The following is a 22,135-nucleotide window of genomic DNA, read 5'->3' as shown; positions in this document are numbered from 1 at the left end:
AAATGATCGCTAACAACGCTTTTTCTCCTTCACCAGAAATTTTGTATTGGGGAATTCGTGGCATCCTAACATTAGCTTTTAATCTCACAACATATGGTTGTATTTCCAAGAGACCCACATCGTTAGGACCAGTAGCCCAAAGAATATTAGGTAGAGATGACAATTCTGTCGGAAATTCATCCCTTGACAAATACATTGGAGAAACCACTTCCTTACCTAGTGTAAGTTGCACTCCCGAAGGGGAACAGTACAAAGTTGCATACAATCTTTTTAACAGGTCCAATCCCAACAAGTTCTCACCACAACCTGTTGTCAGAATAAGGGGTGCTTCGAATTCATAAGGACCAACAGACAGGGACATAGGACTAGAAATCGGGTTCCTAACCGGGGCGCCAGAAAAACCTACAGAAACATTCATTTCGCCAGACAAAATTGCGCCAGGGAGTTTTGAGTGCATCATAGAACTCTTAGTAGCACCAGTATCCAACAGAAAAGGTTCTGACACACCTGATGTAATCACCTCAACGTATGGTCCACTCTGATCTACTGGAACTGAAACAACTCCCTCTCTTTGTCTATGGCTGTCCTAGCAATCATTACCTTCCATATACTTATCTTCTGCGTAGTAATCATCAGCATAGTACTGAGCTGTCCTACCAGATGCGTTATTCTGCTGATCAAACCTATTCATAGAATTTTGAGGTGGAAAGGAGCGTGCATTCTGAGGGACGTTTCCGCGTCCTCTACCTCTAGGTGTTTGCTGAACACCTCTACCTCTTGTGTTTGACACACCATTTGCGCGTTGTAACAGGATAGGGCAACTATACTTAAAATGACCCTCTTCCTTGCAATACGAACACTGATTGGGACCTACAGGAGCGCGTGGCTGAGTATACTCTACTCTTGGCTTTTGAAGCTGTTGAGGTTGCCTATAATCATTCTGATAGTTATTCTGCCCACCATTATTCTGACCACTACCACCACGTGGCAGATATGCTTGCTGTAACAGGACCTTCGTTTTCAACTCTTTAGTTTTCTTTTCTGCTCTATCTTTCTCATCTTTGTCTCTATTTTCATAATACTGCGCGGTAGCCAATATCTGTGCTGAAGAAGAAACTGCCCATGACCTCTCTGAATCCTTCAACTTTTTACACAAATCTGGAAGTAGATTGTGCACGAATTTATCGACGAACAGTCGCTGACCACCTTCTGTACTCATATCTTGACCACTGTGGTCGACAAATATTTCTTCAAACCTGGTGAAGAAATGAGACACTGTTTCATCTTTCTTCTGCTTACACGCAGGCAACTTATCCCAATTTACACGCATCGCAGGCATTATAGTTTTCATGTAATCAATGATCCTACCAGGGAGATCTGCTACCAAAGGTTCAGGTTTAGCACCACCAATTTGTAGGGCATCTGCAGCAGCAATATTAGCCCATGAGTCGCCTAATTCCTGATTATGGTCTGTATGACGAATCTTTCCCCATAAAGGCTGTGGAACAACATTCCCAAATAACATATCAATATCGGCTAAATTCATAATGCATGAACCTGCAGTCTGCGACAATTCCTTGTAATACCCTGCAGGATTTTTGCGGGGATCGGGCAATGTCTGCTTAAGGGCTAATACTTCAGCTCGCTTCCATGGGACATGTACCCACACACGCTGAAAATGAGGCTGAATAGGTGGGTTAGCTGCTAGGTCCCCCTCCCTCCATTTTGGGGGAACTTCTCTCATGGGATATTGTCTTCCCTTCTTTTTGGTAGAAGAATCAGACTCAAACAACGACTTGGAAACATCTTCAGTCCTAAATGACAACAAAGTCGCAACTGCTTTCCTAACATCCAAACCCACAATTGTGCCTTTTGAAAATTCAAACCGTACATGGTTCAACTCGGGCGGATTAGAGTCCAAATCACTTTCCTCTAAATCTTCGCACAGAAAAACACACATTTTCTCAAAGACGTATCTCTGCTTTGATGCTTCCCACTGATGGAAGACATCCATAATAGATTCTAGATCATATATTGTCGGGTTAGTCACCCATCTATGTGCCAAATGACTTAACGTTTCTTTCTCCCTAGAATCAGGCTGTTGGCTACGCAACTGTTTGTGCCCAGAGGCGTGAGCCGGACTTGCCGCTCCAAACAAAGGATGTAGAAGACTAGAAACAGTGCCTGCCACTCTCTGGCGGACAGACGGAGAAGTCGATGAAAAGACAAGTGGGAAGGCAGGATGAGACGAGGCAGATGCAGAAGCAGTGGGAGGAGGAGTACCAGGAGTGGTAGTCGATACAGTAGTTAAAGTTGCAGGAAGTATAGGAAGAGCAGGTGTAAAGGCCGGTGACCCTTGGGAAGGCTGCACCGGAGGAATAGGAGCCAGCTGAAGAATAGCTGGTGGGTGCTGTGGAGGAACAGGAGGTATAACAACCATGGGTTGCACAACTAAAGGTTGTAGAGGTGCTGTAGCATTTTGCGCATAGGGGGGTGGTGAGCTTAACAAATGCGACATTAGGGGATCTTTTCCAAGCTCTTTTGCTGATTCCTGCTGAAGATGCGGCAAAACTGGGTAGCATTTATCTATTACCATTTTACGTTGCCTGTGCAACTGCTCACTCATCTGTTCTTCTTCATTGTCTTTATACTGCATAGCAGCTTGCATTATTGAGATACCCCTTTCTCTCTTATTTTTCTTCGCTAATTTAATTTCCTTTTGTTTGGCCTCCTTACGCCGTAGGCGGAAAGAGTCAAACATCGCCGGTCGGGATTTTTTCTTAAAAAGTTTAACTTCGAGATTATCTAGGAATTCCGTATCAAAACTACCATATTGGGGCCATTTTAAAACACCGTCCTTTCTGGTGTATTTGATCCATACTTCATTGTATGTGATGGGGCCTACCCCATGTTTCACATATAGTTCATAGGTTGGAGTTCCAATCGGAGGAACCGGACACGAGTCCTCCAGTCGGGAGTCCCTATTATTACAACCAAGACAAAACAAATTTCCAAGTCTGCTAAGACCAGGCATCTTCGCTCTTTAGTCTAGCTTCAAACTTCAAAGGATTATCGATTACGATTTTCTCGTGAATACACGAGTCCTTCGGCCTTGGCGCTTGCAAGATCCAAATCAAAGTGGTTCCGAAGGGACACTAAACAAACTAAGGACTGGGAGACGCTCCACTTATACTTAACTGAGGTATCGATGGCTTCACCAGAAGACTCGTCTATCGTTTCGCTCTACTGAACATCAAGGGTCCAAATCAGGGCGACAGCCAGGGCAGCAGTCCTTTGTAGCCGTTGGGAAGCGGAGAACCTCGCAGCAAAGACTCTCGGACCACGTCAACATGCAGGGGTCGATGAAGTGGCGGCCTTCCTCCAGAATTTTCACACGAAGCTCCTCACGAACCTCAGGCTTGGACCGGTACCGCTGATATCGCCCCACGTTGGGCGCCAACTGAGGTACTGGGTTTTTCAGAACCGGTACTGATCCGGTAACCCAGCGGTGTCAGGGGCAACACCCAAAGACCTCGAGTACTTTTCTGATTCAGACCACAGAAACACGAGTCTTCTAGGTGAAGTCAAGATCGAATTTATTGGCTGCAACCAAGTAACAAGCGTCCTAGAAGTACAACAGCACGGTGTGTATATTCTCAGGAGACTGCTCAACAGTAACAGAGCCAGGCTTCTCTTTTTATAAAGAATATTAAGCTTAAGGCAAGCATTCTTAGAATTACAGTGCAAACATTCTTAGATTTACAGTGGGCTATTAACATATTTTTACTACAAAGAAAAAGGCAGAGTCATGATGACAAGTCCACATTCCAGTTCGTCCAGCCCACAGCAAATTACCCAGCAAGGCCCAACATTTTCATCAGATATCGGTGTACCCCCAATAAAACCGGGCTCCTCCTCATCATAAAGGAAAAGGAGAGAAAAGAGCAGGGACAGGTGTGAGTAAGATTTGGGCGGGGTGTGTGTGCGATGGAAACAGTTTATGGCCTGTTGTGCTTTGATGCTATCTTGTTCGGCCACTGGGAGAGGGACTGACCAAACAGGTGTGGCCTGGGGCAATGGTTCCAGCTTGCCCAGGTCACAGAAAAGTCAACTAAGGTGTATGTGTCCTTTGATATCGAATTCAACTGTAGCTACAAGCCTATGTGAAGGGCAACTCACAAAATGGCCGTCAAGCGTAAAATGGAACCCAAGGGTTCAGAAACGAAAATGACGATTTCGAAGTGAAATCGTTACTCGATTATGAGGAAAATGCTTGTGCATAGTGTACTAGTCATTATCGGTCTTTTGATATAAAAATTGTCATGCTACGACAAAGTTTGTTGCACGAGTCCAGAATTTTTCAGAACTACAGAATGCCAGAAACCAGTCCTCGGAAGCTTGTTTCCGGTCCACGGAAGACATGGCTTGGGAGTTCGGGATGGATTGTTCCCATGAGGCACAGGGTCAGACTGATTTGCATATAGCCATGTCTGAACTGGGGTGACAAAGTGGGCTAAAGAACGGTGATGGATTAAACCCAGATCTTTTGACTGGGTGTGAGTGTTTGATTGATTCAGATGCTCCATCCATCACCACCCCCTTTTGTACCGCTTTTGGCCACCATAAGTGTGGCAGGGTATGCTCAGACGTGAGTCCCTTGCTCACTTTGCCACTGGATTCAAGTAAGCCAGGCTGAAGACGGCTGGAATGCCAGAAACTGGTCCTCGGAAGCTTGTTTCCGGTCCAGGGAAGACATGGCTTGGAAGTTCGGCTGGACTGTTCCCATGAGGCACAGGGTCAGACTGATTTGCATATAGCCATGTCTGAACTGGGGTGGCAGAGCGGGCTAAAGAACAGTGATGGATTAAACCCAGATATTTTGACTGGGTGTGAGTGTTTGATTGATTCAGATGCTCCGTCCATCACCACCCCCTTTTGTACCGCTTTTGGCCACCATAAGTTTGGCAGGGTATACTCAGACGCGAGTCCCTTGCTCACTTTGCCACTGGATTCAAGTAAGCCGGGCTGAAGAAGGCTGGAATGCCAGAAACCGGTCCTCGGAAGCTTGTTTCCGGTCCAGGTAAGACATGGCTTGGCAGTTCGGGCTGGACTGTTCCCATGAGGCACAGGGTCATACTGATTTGCATATAGCAATGTCTGAACTGGAGTGGCAGAGTGGGCAAAAGAACGGTGATGGATTAAACCCAGAACTTTTGACTGGGTGTGAGTGTATGATTGATTCAGATGCTCCGTCCATCACCACCTACTTTTGAACCGCTTTTGCCTACCATAAGTGTGGCAGGGTATGCTCAGACGTGAGTCCCTTGCTCACTTTGCCACTGGATTCAAGTAAGCCGGGCTGAAGACAGCTGGAATGCCAAAAACCAGTCTTCAGAAGCTTGTTTCCGGTCCAGGGAAGACATGGCTTGGCAGTTCGGGCTGGACTGTTCCCATGAGGCACAGGGTCAGACTGATTTGCATATAGCCATGTCTGAACTGGGGTGGCAGAGTGGGCTAAAGAACGGTGATGGATTAAACCCAGATCTTTTGACTGGGTGTGAGTGTTTGATTGATTCAGATGCTACGTCCATCACCACCCCCTGTTGTACCACTTTTGGCCACCATAAGTGTGGCAGGGTATGCTCAGACGTGAGTCCCTTGCTCACTTTGCCACTGGAATCAAGTAAGCCGTGCTGAAGATGGCTGGAATGCCAGAAACCAGTCCTTGGAAGCTTGTTTCCGGTCCAGGGAAGACATGGCTTGGCAGTTCGGGCTGGACTGTTCCCATGAGGCACAGGGTCAGACTGATTTGCATATAGCAATGTCTGAACTGGGGTGACAGAGTGGGCTAAAGAACGGTGATGGATTAAACCCAGATCTTTTGAATAGGTGTGAGTGTTTGATTGATTCAGATGCTCCGTCCATCACCACCCCCTTTTGTACCACTTTTGGCCACCATAAGTGTGGCAGGGTATGCTCAGACGTGAGTCCCTTGCTCACTTTGCCACTGGATTCAAGTAAGCCGGGCTGAAGACGGCCGGAATGCCAGAAACCGGTCCTCAGAAGCTTGTTTCCGGTCCAGGGAAGACATGGCTTGGAAGTTCGGGCTGGACTGTTCCCATGAGGCACAGGGTCAGACTGATTTGCATATAGCCATGTCTGAACTGGGGTGGCAGAGTGGGCTAAAGAACAGTGATGGATTGAACCCAGATCTTTTGACTGGGTGTGAGTGTTTGATTGATTCAGATGCTCCGTCCATCCCCACCCCCTTTTGTACCGCTTTTGGCCACCATAAGTGTGGCAGGGTATGCTCAGACGTGAGTCCCTTCCTCACTTTGCCACTGGATTCAAGTAAGCCAGGCAGAAGACGGCAGGAATGCCAGAAACCAGTCCTCAGAAGCTTGTTTACGGTCCAGGGAAGACATGGCTTGGAAGTTCGGGCTGGACTGTTCCCATGAGGCACAGGGTCAGACTGATTTGCATATAGCCATGTCTGAACTGGGGTGGCAGAGTGGGCTAAAGATTAGTGATGGATTAAACTCAGATCTTTTGACTGGGTGTGAGTGTTTGATTGATTCAGATGCTCCATCCATCACCACCCCCTTTTGTACCGCTTTTGGCCACCATAAGTGTGGAAGGGTATGCTCAGATCTGAGTCCCTTGCTCACTTTGCCACTGGATTCAAGTAAGCCAGGCTGAAGACGTCTGGAATGCCAGAAACCGGTCCTCGGAAGCTTGTTTCCGGTCCAGGGAAGACATGGCTTGGCAGTTCAGGCTGGACTGTTCCCATGAGGCACAGGGTCAGACTGATTTGCATATAGCCATGTCTGAACTGGAGTGGCAGAGTGGGCAAAAGAACGGTGATGGATTAAACCCAGATCTTTTGACTGGGTGTTAGTGTATGATGGATTCAGATGCTCCGTCCATCACCACCTACTTTTGAACCGCTTTTGCCCACCAAAAGTGTGGCAAGGTATGCTCAGACGTGAGTCCCTTGCTCACTTTGCCACTGGATTCAAGTAAGCCGGGCTGAAGACGACTGGAATGCCAGAAACCAGTAATCGGAAGCTTGTTTCCGGTCCAGGGAAGACATGGCTTGGCAGTTCGGGCTGGACTGTTCCCATGAGGCACAGGGTCAGACTGATTTGCATATAGTCATGTCTGAACTGGGGTGGCAGAGTGGGCAAAAGAACGGTGATGGATTAAACCCAGATCTTTTGACTGGGTGTGAGTGTTTGATTGATTCAGATGCTCCGTCCATCACCACCCCCTTTTGTACCGCTTTTGGCCACCATAAGTGTGGCAGGGTATGCTCAGACGTGAGTCCCTTGCTCACTTTGCCACTGGATTCAAGTAAGCCGGGCTGAAGACGGCTGGAATGCCAGAAACCGGTCCTCGGAAGCTTGTTTCCAGTCCAGGGAAGACATGGCTTGGAAGTTTGGGCTGGACTGTTACCATGAGGCACAGGGTCAGACTGATTTGCATATAGGCATGTCTGAACTGGGGTGGCAGAGTGGGCTAAAGAACAGTGATGGATTAAACCCAGATCTTTTGACTGGGTGTGAGTGTTTGATTGATTCAGATGCTCCGTCCATCACCACCTCCTTTTGTACCGCTTTTGGCCACCATAAGTGTGGCAGGGTATGCTCAGAGGTGAGTCCCTTGCTCACTTTGCCACTGGATTCAAGTAAGCCAGGCTGAAGACGGCTGGAATGCCAGAAACCGGTCCTCTGAAGCTTGTTTCCAGTCCAGGGAAGACATGGCTTGGAAGTTCGGGCTGGACTGTTCCCATGAGGCACAGGGTCATACTGATTTGCATATAGCCATGTCTGAACTGGAGTGGCAGAGTGGGCAAAAGAACGGTGATGGATTAAACCCACATCTTTTGACTGGGTGTTAGTGTATGATGGATTCAGATGCTCCGTCCATCACCACCTACTTTTGAACCGCTTTTGCCCACCATAAGTGTGGCAAGGTATGCTCAGACGTGAGTCCCTTGCTCACTTTGCCACTGGATTCAAGTAAGCTGGGCTGAAGACGACTGGAATGCCAGAAACCAGTAATCGGAAGCTTGTTTCCGGTCCATTGAAGACATGGCTTGGCAGTTCGGGCTGGACTGTTCCCATGAGGCACAGGGTCAGACTGATTTGCATATAGTCATGTCTGAACTGGGGTGGCAGAGTGGGCAAAAGAACGGTGATGGATTAAACCCAGATCTTTTGACTGGGTGTGAATGTCTGATTGATTCAGATGCTCCGTCCATCACCACCCCCTTTTGTACCGCTTTTGGCCACCATAAGTGTGGCAGGGTATGCTCACACGTGAGTACCTTGCTCACTTTGCCACTGGATTCGAGTAAGTCGGGCTGAAGACGGCTGGAATGCCAGAAACCGCTCCTCGGAAGCTTGTTTCCTGTCCAGGGAAGACATGGTTCGGAAGTTCTGGCTGGACTGTTCCCATGAGGCACAGGGTCAGACTGATTTGCATATAGCTATGTCTGAACTGGGGTGGCAGAGTGGGCTAAAGAACAGTGATGGATTAAACCCAGATCTTTTGACTGGGTGTGAGTGTTTGATTGATTCAGATGCTCCGTCCATCACCACCCCCTTTTGTACCGCTTTTGGCCACCATAAGTTTGGCAGGGTATACTCAGACGCGAGTCCCTTGCTCACTTTGCCACTGGATTCAAGTAAGCCGGGCTGAAGAAGGCTGGAATGCCAGAAACCAGGCCTCGGAAGCTTGTTTCCGGTCCAGGTAAGACATGGCTTGGCAGTTCGGGCTGGACTGTTCCCATGAGGCACAGGGTCATACTGATTTGCATATAGCAATGTCTGAACTGGAGTGGCAGAGTGGGCAAAAGAACGGTGATGGATTAAACCCAGAACTTTTGACTGGGTGTGAGTGTATGATTGATTCAGATGCTCCATCCATCACCACCTACTTTTGAACCGCTTTTGCCTACCATAAGTGTGGCAGGGTATGCTCAGACGTGAGTCCCTTGCTCACTTTGCCACTGGATTCAAGTAAGCCGGGCTGAAGACAGCTGGAATGCCAAAAACCAGTCTTCAGAAGCTTGTTTCCGGTCCAGGGAAGACATGGCTTGGCAGTTCGGGCTGGACTGTTCCCATGAGGCACAGGGTCAGACTGATTTGCATATAGCCATGTCTGAACTGGGGTGGCAGAGTGGGCTAAAGAACGGTGATGGATTAAACCCAGATCTTTTGACTGGGTGTGAGTGTTTGATTGATTCAGATGCTACGTCCATCACCACCCCCTGTTGTACCACTTTTGGCCACCATAAGTGTGGCAGGGTATGCTCAGACGTGAGTCCCTTGCTCACATTGCCACTGGATTCAAGTAAGCCGAGCTGAAGACGGCTGGAATGCCAGAAACCGGTCCTCGGAAGCTTGTTTCCAGTCCAGGGAAGACATGGCTTGGAAGTTTGGGCTGGACTGTTCCCATGAGGCACAGGGTCAGACTGATTTGCATATAGGCATGTCTGAACTGGGGTGGCAGAGTGGGCTAAAGAACAGTGATGGATTAAACCCAGATCTTTTGACTGGGTGTGAGTGTTTGATTGATTCAGATGCTCCGTCCATCACCACCTCCTTTTGTACCGCTTTTGGCCACCATAAGTGTGGCACGGTGTGCTCAGAGGTGAGTCCCTTGCTCACTTTGCCACTGAATTCAAGTAAGCCAGGCTGAAGACAGCTGGAATGCCAGAAACCGGTCCTCTGAAGCTTGTTTCCGGTCCAGGGAAGACATGGCTTGGCAGTTCGGGCTGGACTGTTCCCATGAGGCACAGGGTCAGACTGATTTGCATATAGCCATGTCTGAACTGGGGTGGCAGAGTGGGCTAAAGAACGGTGATGGATTAAACCCAGATCTTTTGACTGGGTGTGAGTGTTTGATTGATTCAGATGCTCCGTCCATCACCACCCCCTTTTGTACCACTTTTGGCCACCATAAGTGTGGCAGGGTATGCTCAGACGTGAGTCCCTTGCTCACTTTGCCTCTGGATTCAAGAAAGCCGGGCTAAAGATGGCTGGAATGCCTGAAACCGGTCCTTGGAAGCTTGTTTCCGGTCCAGGGAAGACATGGCTTGGAAGTTCTGGATGGACTGTTCCCATGAGGCACAGGGTCAGACTGATTTGCATATAGCCTTGTCTGAACTGGGGTGGCAGAGTGGGCTAAAGAACAGTGATGGATTAAACCTAGATCTTTTGACTGGGTGTGAGTGTTTGATTGATTCAGATGCTCCGTCCATCACCACCCCCTTTTGTACCGCTTTTGGCCACAATAAGTGTGGCAGGGTATGCTCAGACGTGAGTCCCTTGCTCACTTTGCCACTGGATTCAAGTAAGCCGGGCTGAAGACGGCTGGAATGCCAGAAACCGGTCCTCGGAAGCTTGTTTCCGGTCCAGGGAAGACATGGCTTGGCAGTTCTGGCTGAACTGTTCCCATGAGGCACAGGGTCAGACTGATTTGCATATAGCCATGTCTGAACTGGGGTGGCAGATTGGGCTAAAAAACGGTGATGGATTAAACCCAGATCTTTTGACTGGGTGTGATTGTTTGATTGATTCAGATGCTCCGTCCATCACCACCCCCTTTTGTAATGCTTTTGGCCACCATAAGTGTGGCAGGGTATGCTCAGACGTGAGTCCCTTGCTCACTTTGCCACTGGATTCAAGTAAGCCGGGCTGAAGACGGCTGGAATGCCAGAAACCGGTCCTCGGAAGCTTGTTTCCGGTCCAGGGAAGACATGGCTTGGCAGTTCGGGCTGGACTGTTCCCATGAGGCACAGGGTCTGACTGATTTGCATATAGCCATGTCTGAACTGGGGTGGCAGAGTGGGCTAAAGATTGGTGATGGATTAAACCCAGATCTTTTGACTGGGTGTGAGTGTTTGATTGATTCAGATGCTCCGTCCATCACCACCCCGTTTTGTACCGCTTTTGGCCACCATAAGTGTGGCAGGATATGCTCAGACGTGATTCCCTTGCTCACTTTGCCACTGGTTTCAAGTAAGCCGCGCTGAAGACGGCTGGAATGCCAGAAACCGGTCCTCGGAAGCTTGTTTCCGGTCCAGGGAAGACATGGCTTGGCAGTTCGGGCTGGACTGTTCCCATGAGGCACAGGGTCAGACTGATTTGCATATAGCCATGTCTGAACTGGGGTGGCAGAGTGGGCTAAAGAACAGTGATGGATTAAACCCAGATATTTTGACTGGGTGTGAGTGTTTGATTGATTCAGATGCTCCGTCCATCACCACCCCCTTTTGTACCGCTTTTGGCCACCATAAGTGTGGCAGGGTATGCTCAGACGTGAGTCCCTTGCTCACATTGCCACTGGATTCAAGTAAGCCGAGCTGAAGACGGCTGGAATGCCAGAAACCGGTCCTCGGAAGCTTGTTTCCAGTCCAGGGAAGACATGGCTTGGAAGTTTGGGCTGGACTGTTCCCATGAGGCACAGGGTCAGACTGATTTGCATATAGGCATGTCTGAACTGGGGTGGCAGAGTGGGCTAAAGAACAGTGATGGATTAAACCCAGATCTTTTGACTGGGTGTGAGTGTTTGATAGATTCAGATGCTCCGTCCATCACCACCTCCTTTTGTACCGCTTTTGGCCACCATAAGTGTGGCAGGGTGTGCTCAGAGGTGAGTCCCTTGCTCACTTTGCAACTGAATTCAAGTAAGCCAGGCTGAAGACAGCTGGAATGCCAGAAACCGGTCCTCTGAAGCTTGTTTCCGGTCCAGGGAAGACATGGCTTGGCAGTTCGGGCTGGACTGTTCCCATGAGGCACAGGGTCAGACTGATTTGCATATAGCCATGTCTGAACTGGGGTGGCAGAGTGGGCTAAAGAACGGTGATGGATTAAACCCAGATCTTTTGACTGGGTGTGATTGTTTGATTGATTCAGATGCTCCGTCCATCACCACCCCCTTTTGTAATACTTTTGGCCACCATAAGTGTGGCAGGGTATGCTCAGACGTGAGTCCCTTGCTCACTTTGCCACTGGATTCAAGTAAGCCGGGCTGAAGACGGCTGGAATGCAAGAAACCGGTCCTCGGAAGCTTGTTTCCGGTCCAGGGAAGACATGGCTTGGCAGTTCGGGCTGGACTGTTCCCATGAGGCACAGGGTCTGACTGATTTGCATATAGCCATGTCTGAACTGGGGTGGCAGAGTGGGCTAAAGATTGGTGATGGATTAAACCCAGATCTTTTGACTGGGTGTGAGTGTTTGATTGATTCAGATGCTCCGTCCATCACCACCCCGTTTTGTACCGCTTTTGGCCACCATAAGTGTGGCAGGATATGCTCAGACGTGAGTCCCTTGCTCACTTTGCCACTGGTTTCAAGTAAGCCGCGCTGAAGACGGCTGGAATGCCAGAAACCGGTCCTCGGAAGCTTGTTTCCGGTCCAGGGAAGACATGGCTTGGCAGTTCGGGCTGGACTGTTCCCATGAGGCACAGGGTCAGACTGATTTGCATATAGCCATGTCTGAACTGGGGTGGCAGAGTGGGCTAAAGAACAGTGATGGATTAAACCCAGATATTTTGACTGGGTGTGAGTGTTTGATTGATTCAGATGCTCCGTCCATCACCACCCCCTTTTGTACCGCTTTTGGCCACCATAAGTGTGGCAGGGTATACTCAGACGTGAGTCCCTTGCTCACTTTGACACTGGATTCAAGTAAGCCGGGCTGAAGACGGCTGGAGTGCCAGAAACCGGTCCTTGGAAGCTTGTTTCCGGTCCAGGGAAGACATGGCTTGGCAGTTCGGGCTGGACTGTTCCCATGAGGCACAGGGTCAGACTGATTTGCATATAGCCATGTCTGAACTGGGGTGGCAGATTGGGCTAAAAAACGGTGATGGATTAAACGCAGATCTTTTGACTGGGTGTGAGTGTTTGATTGATTCAGATGCTCCGTCCATCACCACTTCCTTTTGTAACGCTTTTGGCCACCATGAGTGTGGCAGGGTATGCTCCGACGTGAGTCCCTTGCTCACTTTGCCACTGGATTCAAGTAAGCCGGGCTGAAGACGGCTGGAATGCCAGAAACGGGTCCTGGGAAGCTTGTTTCCAGTCCAGGGAAGACATGGCTTGGCAGTTCGGGCTGGACTGTTCCCATGATGCACAGGGTCAGACTGATTTGCATATAGCCATGTCTGAACTGGAGGGGCAGAGTGGGCAAAAGAACGGTGATGGATTAAACCCAGATTTTTTGACTGGGTGTGAGTGTATGATTGATTCAGATGCTCCGTCCATCACTACCTACTTTTGAACCGCTTTTGCCCACCATAAGTGTGGCAGGGTATGCTCAGACGTGAGTCCCTTGCTCACTTTGCCACTGGAATCAAGTAAGCCGTGCTGAAGAAGGCTGGAATGCCAGAAACCAGTCCTTGGAAGCTTGTTTCCGGTCCAGGGAAGACATGGCTTGGCAGTTCGGGCTGGACTGTTCCCATGAGGCACAGGGTCAGACTGATTTGCATATAGCAATGTCTGAACTGGGGTGACAGAGTGGGCTAAAGAACGGTGATGAATTAAACCCAGATCTTTTGACTAGGTGTGAGTGTTTGATTGATTCAGATGCTCCGTCCATCACCACCTCCTTTTGTACCGCTTTTGGCCACCATAAGTGTGGCAGGGTATGCTCAGAGGTGAGTCCCTTGCTCACTTTGCCACTGGATTCAAGTAAGCCAGGCTGAAGACGGCTGGAATGCCAGAAACCGGTCCTCTGAAGCTTGTTTCCGGTCCAGGGAAGACATGGCTTGGAAGTTCGGGCTGGACTGTTCCCATGAGGCACAGGGTCAGACTGATTTGCATATAGCCATGTCTGAACTGGAGTGGCAGAGTGGGCAAAAGAACGGTGATGGATTAAACCCACATCTTTTGACTGGGTGTTAGTGTATGATGGATTCAGATGCTCCGTCCATCACCACCTACTTTTGAACCGCTTTTGCCCACCATAAGTGTGGCAAGTTATGCTCAGACGTGAGTCCCTTGCTCACTTTGCCACTGGATTCAAGTAAGCCGGGCTGAAGACGACTGGAATGCCAGAAACCAGTAATCGGAAGCTTGTTTCCGGTCCATTGAAGACATGGCTTGGCAGTTCGGGCTGGACTGTTCCCATGAGGCACAGGGTCAGACTGATTTGCATATAGTCATGTCTGAACTGGGGTGGCAGAGTGGGCAAAAGAACGGTGATGGATTAAACCCAGATCTTTTGACTGGGTGTGAGTGTTTGATTGATTCAGATGCTCGGTCCATCACCACCCCCTTTTGGACCGCTTTTGGCCACCATAAGTGTGGCAGGGTATGCTCACACGTGAGTACCTTGCTCACTTTGCCACTTGATTCGAGTAAGCCGGGCTGAAGACGGCTGGAATGTCAGAAACCGCTCCTCGGAAGCTTGTTTCCAGTCCAGGGAAGACATGGTTCGGAAGTTCTGGCTGGACTGTTCCCATGAGGCACAGGGTCAGACTGATTTGCATATAGGTATGTCTGAACTGGGGTGGCAGAGTGGGCTAAAGAACAGTGATGGATTAAACCCAGATCTTTTGACTGGGTGTGAGTGTTTGATTGATTCAGATGTTCCGTCCATCACCACCCCCTTTTGTACCGCTTTTGGCCACCATAAGTTTGGCAGGGTATACTCAGACGCGAGTCCCTTGCTCACTTTGCCACTGGATTCAAGTAAGCCGGGCTGAAGAAGGCTGGAATGCCAGAAACTGGTCCTCGGAAGCTTGTTTCCGGTCCAGGTAAGACATGGCTTGGCAGTTCGGGCTGGACTGTTCCCATGAGGCACAGGGTCATACTGATTTGCATATAGCAATGTCTGAACTGGAGTGGCAGAGTGGGCAAAAGAACGGTGATGGATTAAACCCAGAACTTTTGACTGGGTGTGAGTGTATGATTGATTCAGATGCTCCGTCCATCACCACCTACTTTTGAACCGCTTTTGCCTACCATAAGTGTGGCAGGGTATGCTCAGACGTGAGTCCCTTGCTCACTTTGCCACTGGATTCAAGTAAGCCGGGCTGAAGACAGCTGGAATGCCAAAAACCAGTCTTCAGAAGCTTGTTTCCAGTCCAGGGAAGACATGGCTTGGCAGTTCGGGCTGGACTGTTCCCATGAGGCACAGGGTCAGACTGATTTGCATATAGCCATGTCTGAACTGGGGTGGCAGAGTGGGCTAAAGAACGGTGATGGATTAAACCCAGATCTTTTGACTGGGTGTGAGTGTTTGATTGATTCAGATGCTACGTCCATCACCACCCCCTGTTGTACCGCTTTTGGCCACCATAAGTGTGGCAGGGTATGCTCAGACGTGAGTCCCTTGCTCACATTGCCACTGGATTCAAGTAAGCCGAGCTGAAGACGGCTGGAATGCCAGAAACCGGTCCTCAGAAGCTTGTTTCCAGTCCAGGGAAGACATGGCTTGGAAGTTTGGGCTGGACTGTTCCCATGAGGCACAGGGTCAGACTGATTTGCATATAGGCATGTCTGAACTGGGGTGGCAGAGTGGGCTAAAGAACAGTGATGGATTAAACCCAGATCTTTTGACTGGGTGTGAGTGTTTGATTGATTTAGATGCTCCGTCCATCACCACCCCCTTTTGTACCACTTTTGGCCACCATAAGTGTGGCAGGGTATGCTCAGACGTGAGTCCCTTGCTCACTTTGCCACTGGATTCAAGAAAGCCGGGCTAAAGATGGCTGGAATGCCTGAAACTGGTCCTCGGAAGCTTGTTTCCGGTCCAGGGAAGACATGACTTGGAAGTTCTGGCTGGACTGTTCCCATGAGGCACAGGGTCAGACTGATTTGCATATAGCCTTGTCTGAACTGGGGTGGCAGAGTGGGCTAAAGAACAGTGATGGATTAAACCCAGATCTTTTGACTGGGTGTGAGTGTTTGATTGATTCAGATGCTCCGTCCATCACCACCCCCTTTTGTACCGCTTTTGGCCACCATAAGTGTGGCAGGGTATGCTCAGACGTGAGTCCCTTGCTCACTTTGCCACTGGATTCAAGTAAGCCGGGCTGAAGACGGCTGAAATGCCAGAAACCGGTCCTCGGAAGCTTGTTTCCGGTCCAGGGAAGACATGGCTTGGCAGTTCTGGCTGAACTGTTCCCATGAGGCACAGAGTCAGACTGATTTGCATATAGCCATGTCTGAACTGGGGTGGCAGATTGGGCTAAAAAACGGTGATGGATTAAACCCAGATCTTTTGACTGGGTGTGAGTGTTTGATTGATTCAGATGCTCCGTCCATCGCCACCCCCTTTTGTAATGCTTTTGGCCACCATAAGTGTGGCAGGGTATGCTCAGACGTGAGTCCCTTGCTCACTTTGCCACTGGATTCAAGTAAGCCGGGCTTAAGACGGCTGGAATGCCACAAACCGGTCCACGGAAGCTTGTTTCCGGTCCAGGGAAGACTGGCTTGGCAGTTCGGGCTGGACTGTTCCCATGAGGCACAGGGTCAGACTGATTTGCATATAGCCATGTCTGAACCGGAGTGGCAGAGTGGGCAAAAGAACGGTGATGGATTAAACCCAGATCTTTTGACTGGGTGTGAGTGTTTGATTGATTCAGATGCTCCGTCCATCACCACCTACTTCTTAACCGCTTTTGCCCACCATAAGTGTGGCAGGGTATGCTCAGACGTGAGTCCCTTGCTCACTTTGCCACTGGATTCAAGTAAGCCGGGCTGAAGACGGCTGGAATGCCAGAAACCAGTCCTCGGAAGCTTGTTTCCGGTCCAGGGAAGACATGGCTTGGCAGTTCGGGCTGGACTATTCCCATGAGGCACAGGGTCAGACTGATTTGCATATAGCCATGTCTGAACTGGGGTGGCAGATTGGGCTAAAAAACGGTGATGGATTAAACCCAGATCTTTTGACTGGGTGTGAGTGTTTGATTGATTCTGATGCTCCGTCCATCACCACCCCCTTTTGTAACGCTTTTGGCCACCATAAGTGTGGCAGGGTATGCTCAGACATGAGTCCCTTGCTCACTTTGCCACTGGATTCAAGTGAGCAGGGCTGAAGACGACTGGAATGCCAGAAACGGGTCCTCAGAAGCTTGTTTCCGGTCCAGGGAAGACATGGCTTGGCAGTTCGGGCTGGACTATTCCCATGAGGCACAGGGTTAAACTGATTTGCATATAGCCATATCTGAACCGGAGTGGCAGAGTGGGCAAAAAAACGGTGATGGATTAAACCCAGATCTTTTGACTGGGTGTGAGTGTTTGATTGATTCAGGTGCTCCGTCCATCACCACCTACTTTTGAACCGCTTTTGCTCACCATAAGTGTGGCAGAGTATGCTCAGACGTGAGTCCCTTGCTCACTATTCCACTGGATTCAAGTAAGCTGGGCTGAAGATGGCTGGAATGCCAGAAACCAGTCCACGGAAGCTTGTTTCCGGTCCAGGGAAGACATGGCTTGGCAGTTCGGGCTGGACTGTTCCCATGAGGCACAGGGTCAGACTGATTTGCATATAGCCATGTCTGAACTGGGGTGGCAGAGTGGGCTAAAGAACGGTGATGGATTAAACCCAGATCTTTTGACTGGGTGTGAGTGTTTGATTGACCCAGATGCTCCGTCCATCACCACCCCATTTTGTACCGCTTTTGGCCACCATAAGTGTGGCAGGGTATGCTCTGACGTGAGTCCCTTGATCACTTTGCCACTGGATTCAAGTAAGCCGGGCTGAAGATGGCTGGAATGCCAGAAACCAGTCCTCGGAAGCTTGTTTCCGGTCCAGGGAAGACATGGCTTAGAAGTTCAGGCTGGACAGTTCCCATGAGGCACAGGGTCAGACTGATTTGCATATAGCCATGTCCGAACTGGGGTGGCAGAGTGGGCTAAAGAACAGTGATGGATTAAAAGCAGATCTTTCGGCTGGGTGTGAGTGTTTTATTGATTCAGATGCTCCTTCCATCACCACCCCCTTTTGTACCGCTTTTGGCCACCATAAGTGTGGCAGGGTATGCTAGGACGTAAGTCCCTTGCTCACTTTGCCACTGGATTCAAGTAAGCCAGTCTGAAGACGGCTGGAATGCCAGAAACCGGTCCTCGGAAGCTTGTTTCCGGTCCAGGGAAGACATGGCTTGGCAGTTCGGGCTGGACTGTTCCCATGAAGCACAGGGCCAGACTGATTTGCATATAGCCATGTCTGAACAGGGGTGGCAGAGTGGGCTAAAGAACGGTGATGGATTAAACCCAGATCTTTTGACTGGGTGTGAGTGTTTGATTTATTCAGATGCTCCGTCCATCACCACCCCCTTTTGTACCGCTTTTGGCCACCATAAGTGTGTCAGGGTATGCTCAGACGTGAGTCCCTTGCTCACTTTTCCACTGGATTCAAGTAAGCCGGGCTGAAGACGGCTGGAATGCCAGAAACCGGTCCTCTGAAGCTTGTTTTCGGCCTAGGGAAGACATGGCTTGGCAGTTCTGGCTGGACTGTTCCCATGAGGCACAGGGTCAGACTGATTTGCATATAGCCATGTCTGAACTGGAGTGGCAGAGTGGGCTAAAGAACGGTGATGGATTAAACCCAGATCTTTTGACTTCGTGTGAGTGTTTGATTGATTCAGATGCTCCGTCCATCACCACCCCCTTTTGTACCGCTTTTGGCCACCATAAGTGTGACAGGGGGTGCTCAGACGTGAGTCCCTTGCTCTCTTTGCCACTGGATTCAAGTAAGCCGGGCTGAAGACGGCTGGAATGCCAGAAACCAGTCCTCAGAAGCTTGTTTCTGGTCCAGGGAAGACATGGCTTGGCAGTTCGGGCTGGACTGTTCCCATGAGGCACAGGGTCAGACTGATTTGCATATAGCCATGTCTGAATTGGGGTGGCAGAGTGGGCTAAAGAACGGTGATGGATTAAACCCAGATCTTTTGACTGGGTGTGAGTGTTTAATTGATTCAGATGCTCCGTCCATCACCACCCCCTTTTGTACCACTTGCCCTGGTGCAGGCACCCGGCCACCAATCTGCATGCATGCCTGCCCTGCAGGGGTGATTGTTTATGTGAAAGAGGGGACACCTACATCACATAAACAATCATTCATGGCAATTCGATCTTTCTAAGTGTGCTGAAGTATGTAGCACACATAGACAGAGCAAAGCATTTAGAAATTAATCATTTCTCCTCGTATCGCCATCTTAAAACCAGGTATTACCTGGCCTTAGTTTTTGTTGCTGCCCCAGCCTTGAAAATCTCGTGCAGCGTCTCAAAGCAATGGGTGATGGATTAAACCTAGATCTTTTGACTGGGTGTGACTGTTTGATTGATTCAGATGCTCCGTCCATCACCACCCCCTTTTGTACCGCTTTTGGCCACCATAAGTGTGGCAGGGTATGCTCAGACGTGAGTCCCTTGCTCACTTTGCCACTGGTTTCAAGTAAGCCGGGCTGAAGACGGCTGGAATGCCAGAAACCGGTCCTCGGAAGCTTGTTTCCGGTCCAGGGAAGACATGGCTTGGCAGTTCGGGCTGGACTGTTCCCATGAGGCACAGGGTCAGACTGATTTGCATATAGCCATGTCTGAACTGGGGTGGCAGAGTGGGCTAAAGAACAGTGATGGATTAAACCCAGATATTTTGACTGGGTGTGAGTGTTTGATTGATTCAGATGCTCCGTCCATCACCACCCCCTTTTGTACCGCTTTTGGCCACCATAAGTGTGGCAGGGTATACTCAGACGTGAGTCCCTTGCTCACTTTGACACTGGATTCAAGTAAGCCGGGCTGAAGACGGCTGGAATGCCAGAAACCAGTCCTTGGAAGCTTGTTTCCGGTCCAGGGAAGACATGGCTTTGCAGTTCGGGCTGGACTGTTCCCATGATGCACAGGGTCAGACTGATTTGCATATAGCCATGTCTGAACTGGAGGGGCAGAGTGGGCAAAAGAACGGTGATGGATTAAACCCAGATTTTTTGACTGGGTGTGAGTGTATGATTGATTCAGATGCTCCGTCCATCACTACCTACTTTTGAACCGCTTTTGCCCACCATAAGTGTGGCAGGGTATGCTCAGACGTGAGTCCCTTGCTCACTTTGCCACTGCAATCAAGTAAGCCGTGCTGAAGACGGCTGGAATGCCAGAAACCAGTCCTTGGAAGCTTGTTTCCGGTCCAGGGAAGACATGACTTGGCTGTTCGGGCTGGACTGTTCCCATGAGGCACAGGGTCAGACTGATTTGCATATAGCAATGTCTGAACTGGGGTGACAGAGTGGGCTAAAGAACGGTGATGGTTTAAACCCAGATCTTTTGACTAGGTGTGAGTGTTTGATTGATTCAGATGCTCCGTCCATCACCACCCCCTTTTGTACCACTTTTGGCCACCATAAGTGTGGCAGGGTATGCTCAGACGTGAGTCCCTTGCTCACTTTGCCACTGGATTCACGTAAGCCAGGCTGAAGACGGCTGGAATGCCAGAAACCGGTCCTCGGAAGCTTGTTTCCGGTCCGGGGAAAACAAGGCTTGGCAGTTCGGCCTGGACTGTTCCCATGAGGCACAGGGTCAGACTGATTTGCATATAGCCATGTCTGAACTTGAGGGGCAGAGTGGGCAAAAGAACGGTGATGGATTAAACCCACATCTTTTGACTGGGTGTGAGTGTATGATTGATTCAGATGCTCCGTCCATCACCACCTACTTTTGAACCGCTTTTGTCCACCATAAGTGTGGCAAGGTATGCTCAGACATGAGTCCCTTGCTCACTTTGCCACTGGATTCAAGTAAGCCGGGCTGAAGATGGCTGGAATGCCAGAAACCAGTCCTCGGAAGCTTGTTTCCGGTCCAGGGAAGACATGGCTTGGCAGTTCGGGCTGGACTGTTCCCATGAGGCACAGGGTCAGACTGATTTGCATATAGCCATGTCTGAACTGGGGTGGCAGAGTGGGCAAAAAAACGGTGATGGATTAAACCCAGATCTTTTGAATGGGTGTGAGTGTTTGATTGATTTAGATGCTCCGTCCATCACCACCCCCTTTTGTACCGCTTTTGGCCACCATAAGTGTGGCAGGGTATGCTCAGACGTGAGTCCCTTGCTCACTTTGCCACTGGATTCAAGTAAGCTGGGCTGAAGACGGCTGGAATGCCAGAAACCGGTCCTCGGAAGCTTGTTTCCGGTCCAGGGAAGACATGGTTCGGAAGTTCTGGCTGGACTGCTCCCATGAGGCACAGGGTCAGACTGATTTGCATATAGCCATGTCTGAACTGGGGTGGCAGAGTGGGCTAAAGAACAGTGATGGATTAAACCCAGATCTTTTGACTAGGTGTGAGTGTTTGATTGATTCAGATGCTCCGTCCATCACCACCCCCTTTTGTACCGCTTTTGGCCATCATAAGTGTGGCAGGGTATACTCAGACGTGAGTCCCTTGCTCACTTTGCCACTGGATTCAAGTAAGCCGGGCTGAAGACGGCTGGAATGCCAGAAACCGGTCCTCGGAAGCTTGTTTCCGGTCCAGGGAAGACATGGCTTGGCAGTTCGAGCTGGACTGTTCCCATGAGGCACAGGGTCAGACTGATTTGCATATAGCAATGTCTGAACTGGAGTGGCAGAGTGGGCAAAAGAACGGTGATGGATTAAACCCAGAACATTTGACTGGGTATGAGTGTATGATTGATTCAGATGCTCCGTCCATCACCACCTACTTTTGAACCGCTTTTGCCTACCAGAAGTGTGGCAGGGTATGCTCAGACGTGAGTCCCTTGCTCACTTTGCCACTGGATTCAAGTAAGCCGGGCTGAAGACAGTTGGAATGCCAGAAACCAGTCTTCGGAAGCTTCTTTCCGGTCCAGGGAAGACATGGCTTGGCAGTTCGGGCTGGACTGTACCCATGAGGCACAGGGTCAGACTGATTTGCATATGGCCATGTCTAAACTGGGGTGGCAGAGTGGGCTACAGAACGGTGATGGATAAAACCCAGATCTTTTGACTGGGTGTGAGTGTTTGATTGATTCAGATGCTCCGTCCATCACCACCCCCTTTTGTACCACTTTTGGCCACCATAAGTGTGGCAGGGTATGCTCAGACGTGAGTCCCTTGCTCACTTTGCCACTGGATTCAAGTAAGCCGGGCTGAAGACGGCTGGAATGCCAGAAACCGGTCCTCAGAAGCT

General features: G+C 49.8%; 1 protein-coding gene across 1 annotated transcript; it reads right to left on the bottom strand.

Moving 5' to 3' along the window:
- Positions 1–586: 586 nt before the first annotated feature.
- Positions 587–3,034, bottom strand: LOC147727002 (uncharacterized). The gene has a single exon (XM_086963029.1). The coding sequence runs from the start codon at positions 3,032–3,034 to the stop codon at positions 587–589; it is 2,448 nt and encodes an 815-aa protein (XP_086819155.1).
- Between the last annotated feature and the right edge of the window lie 19,101 nt (positions 3,035–22,135).

The sequence above is a fragment of the Lissotriton vulgaris genome, chromosome 3_1 (assembly GCF_964263255.1).
Source record: "Lissotriton vulgaris chromosome 3_1, aLisVul1.2, whole genome shotgun sequence".
Classification (NCBI taxonomy): domain Eukaryota; kingdom Metazoa; phylum Chordata; class Amphibia; order Caudata; family Salamandridae; genus Lissotriton; species Lissotriton vulgaris.
The sequence above is the reverse complement of the archived record's forward strand: the minus strand, read 5'-3'. Positions and strand labels throughout refer to the sequence as shown.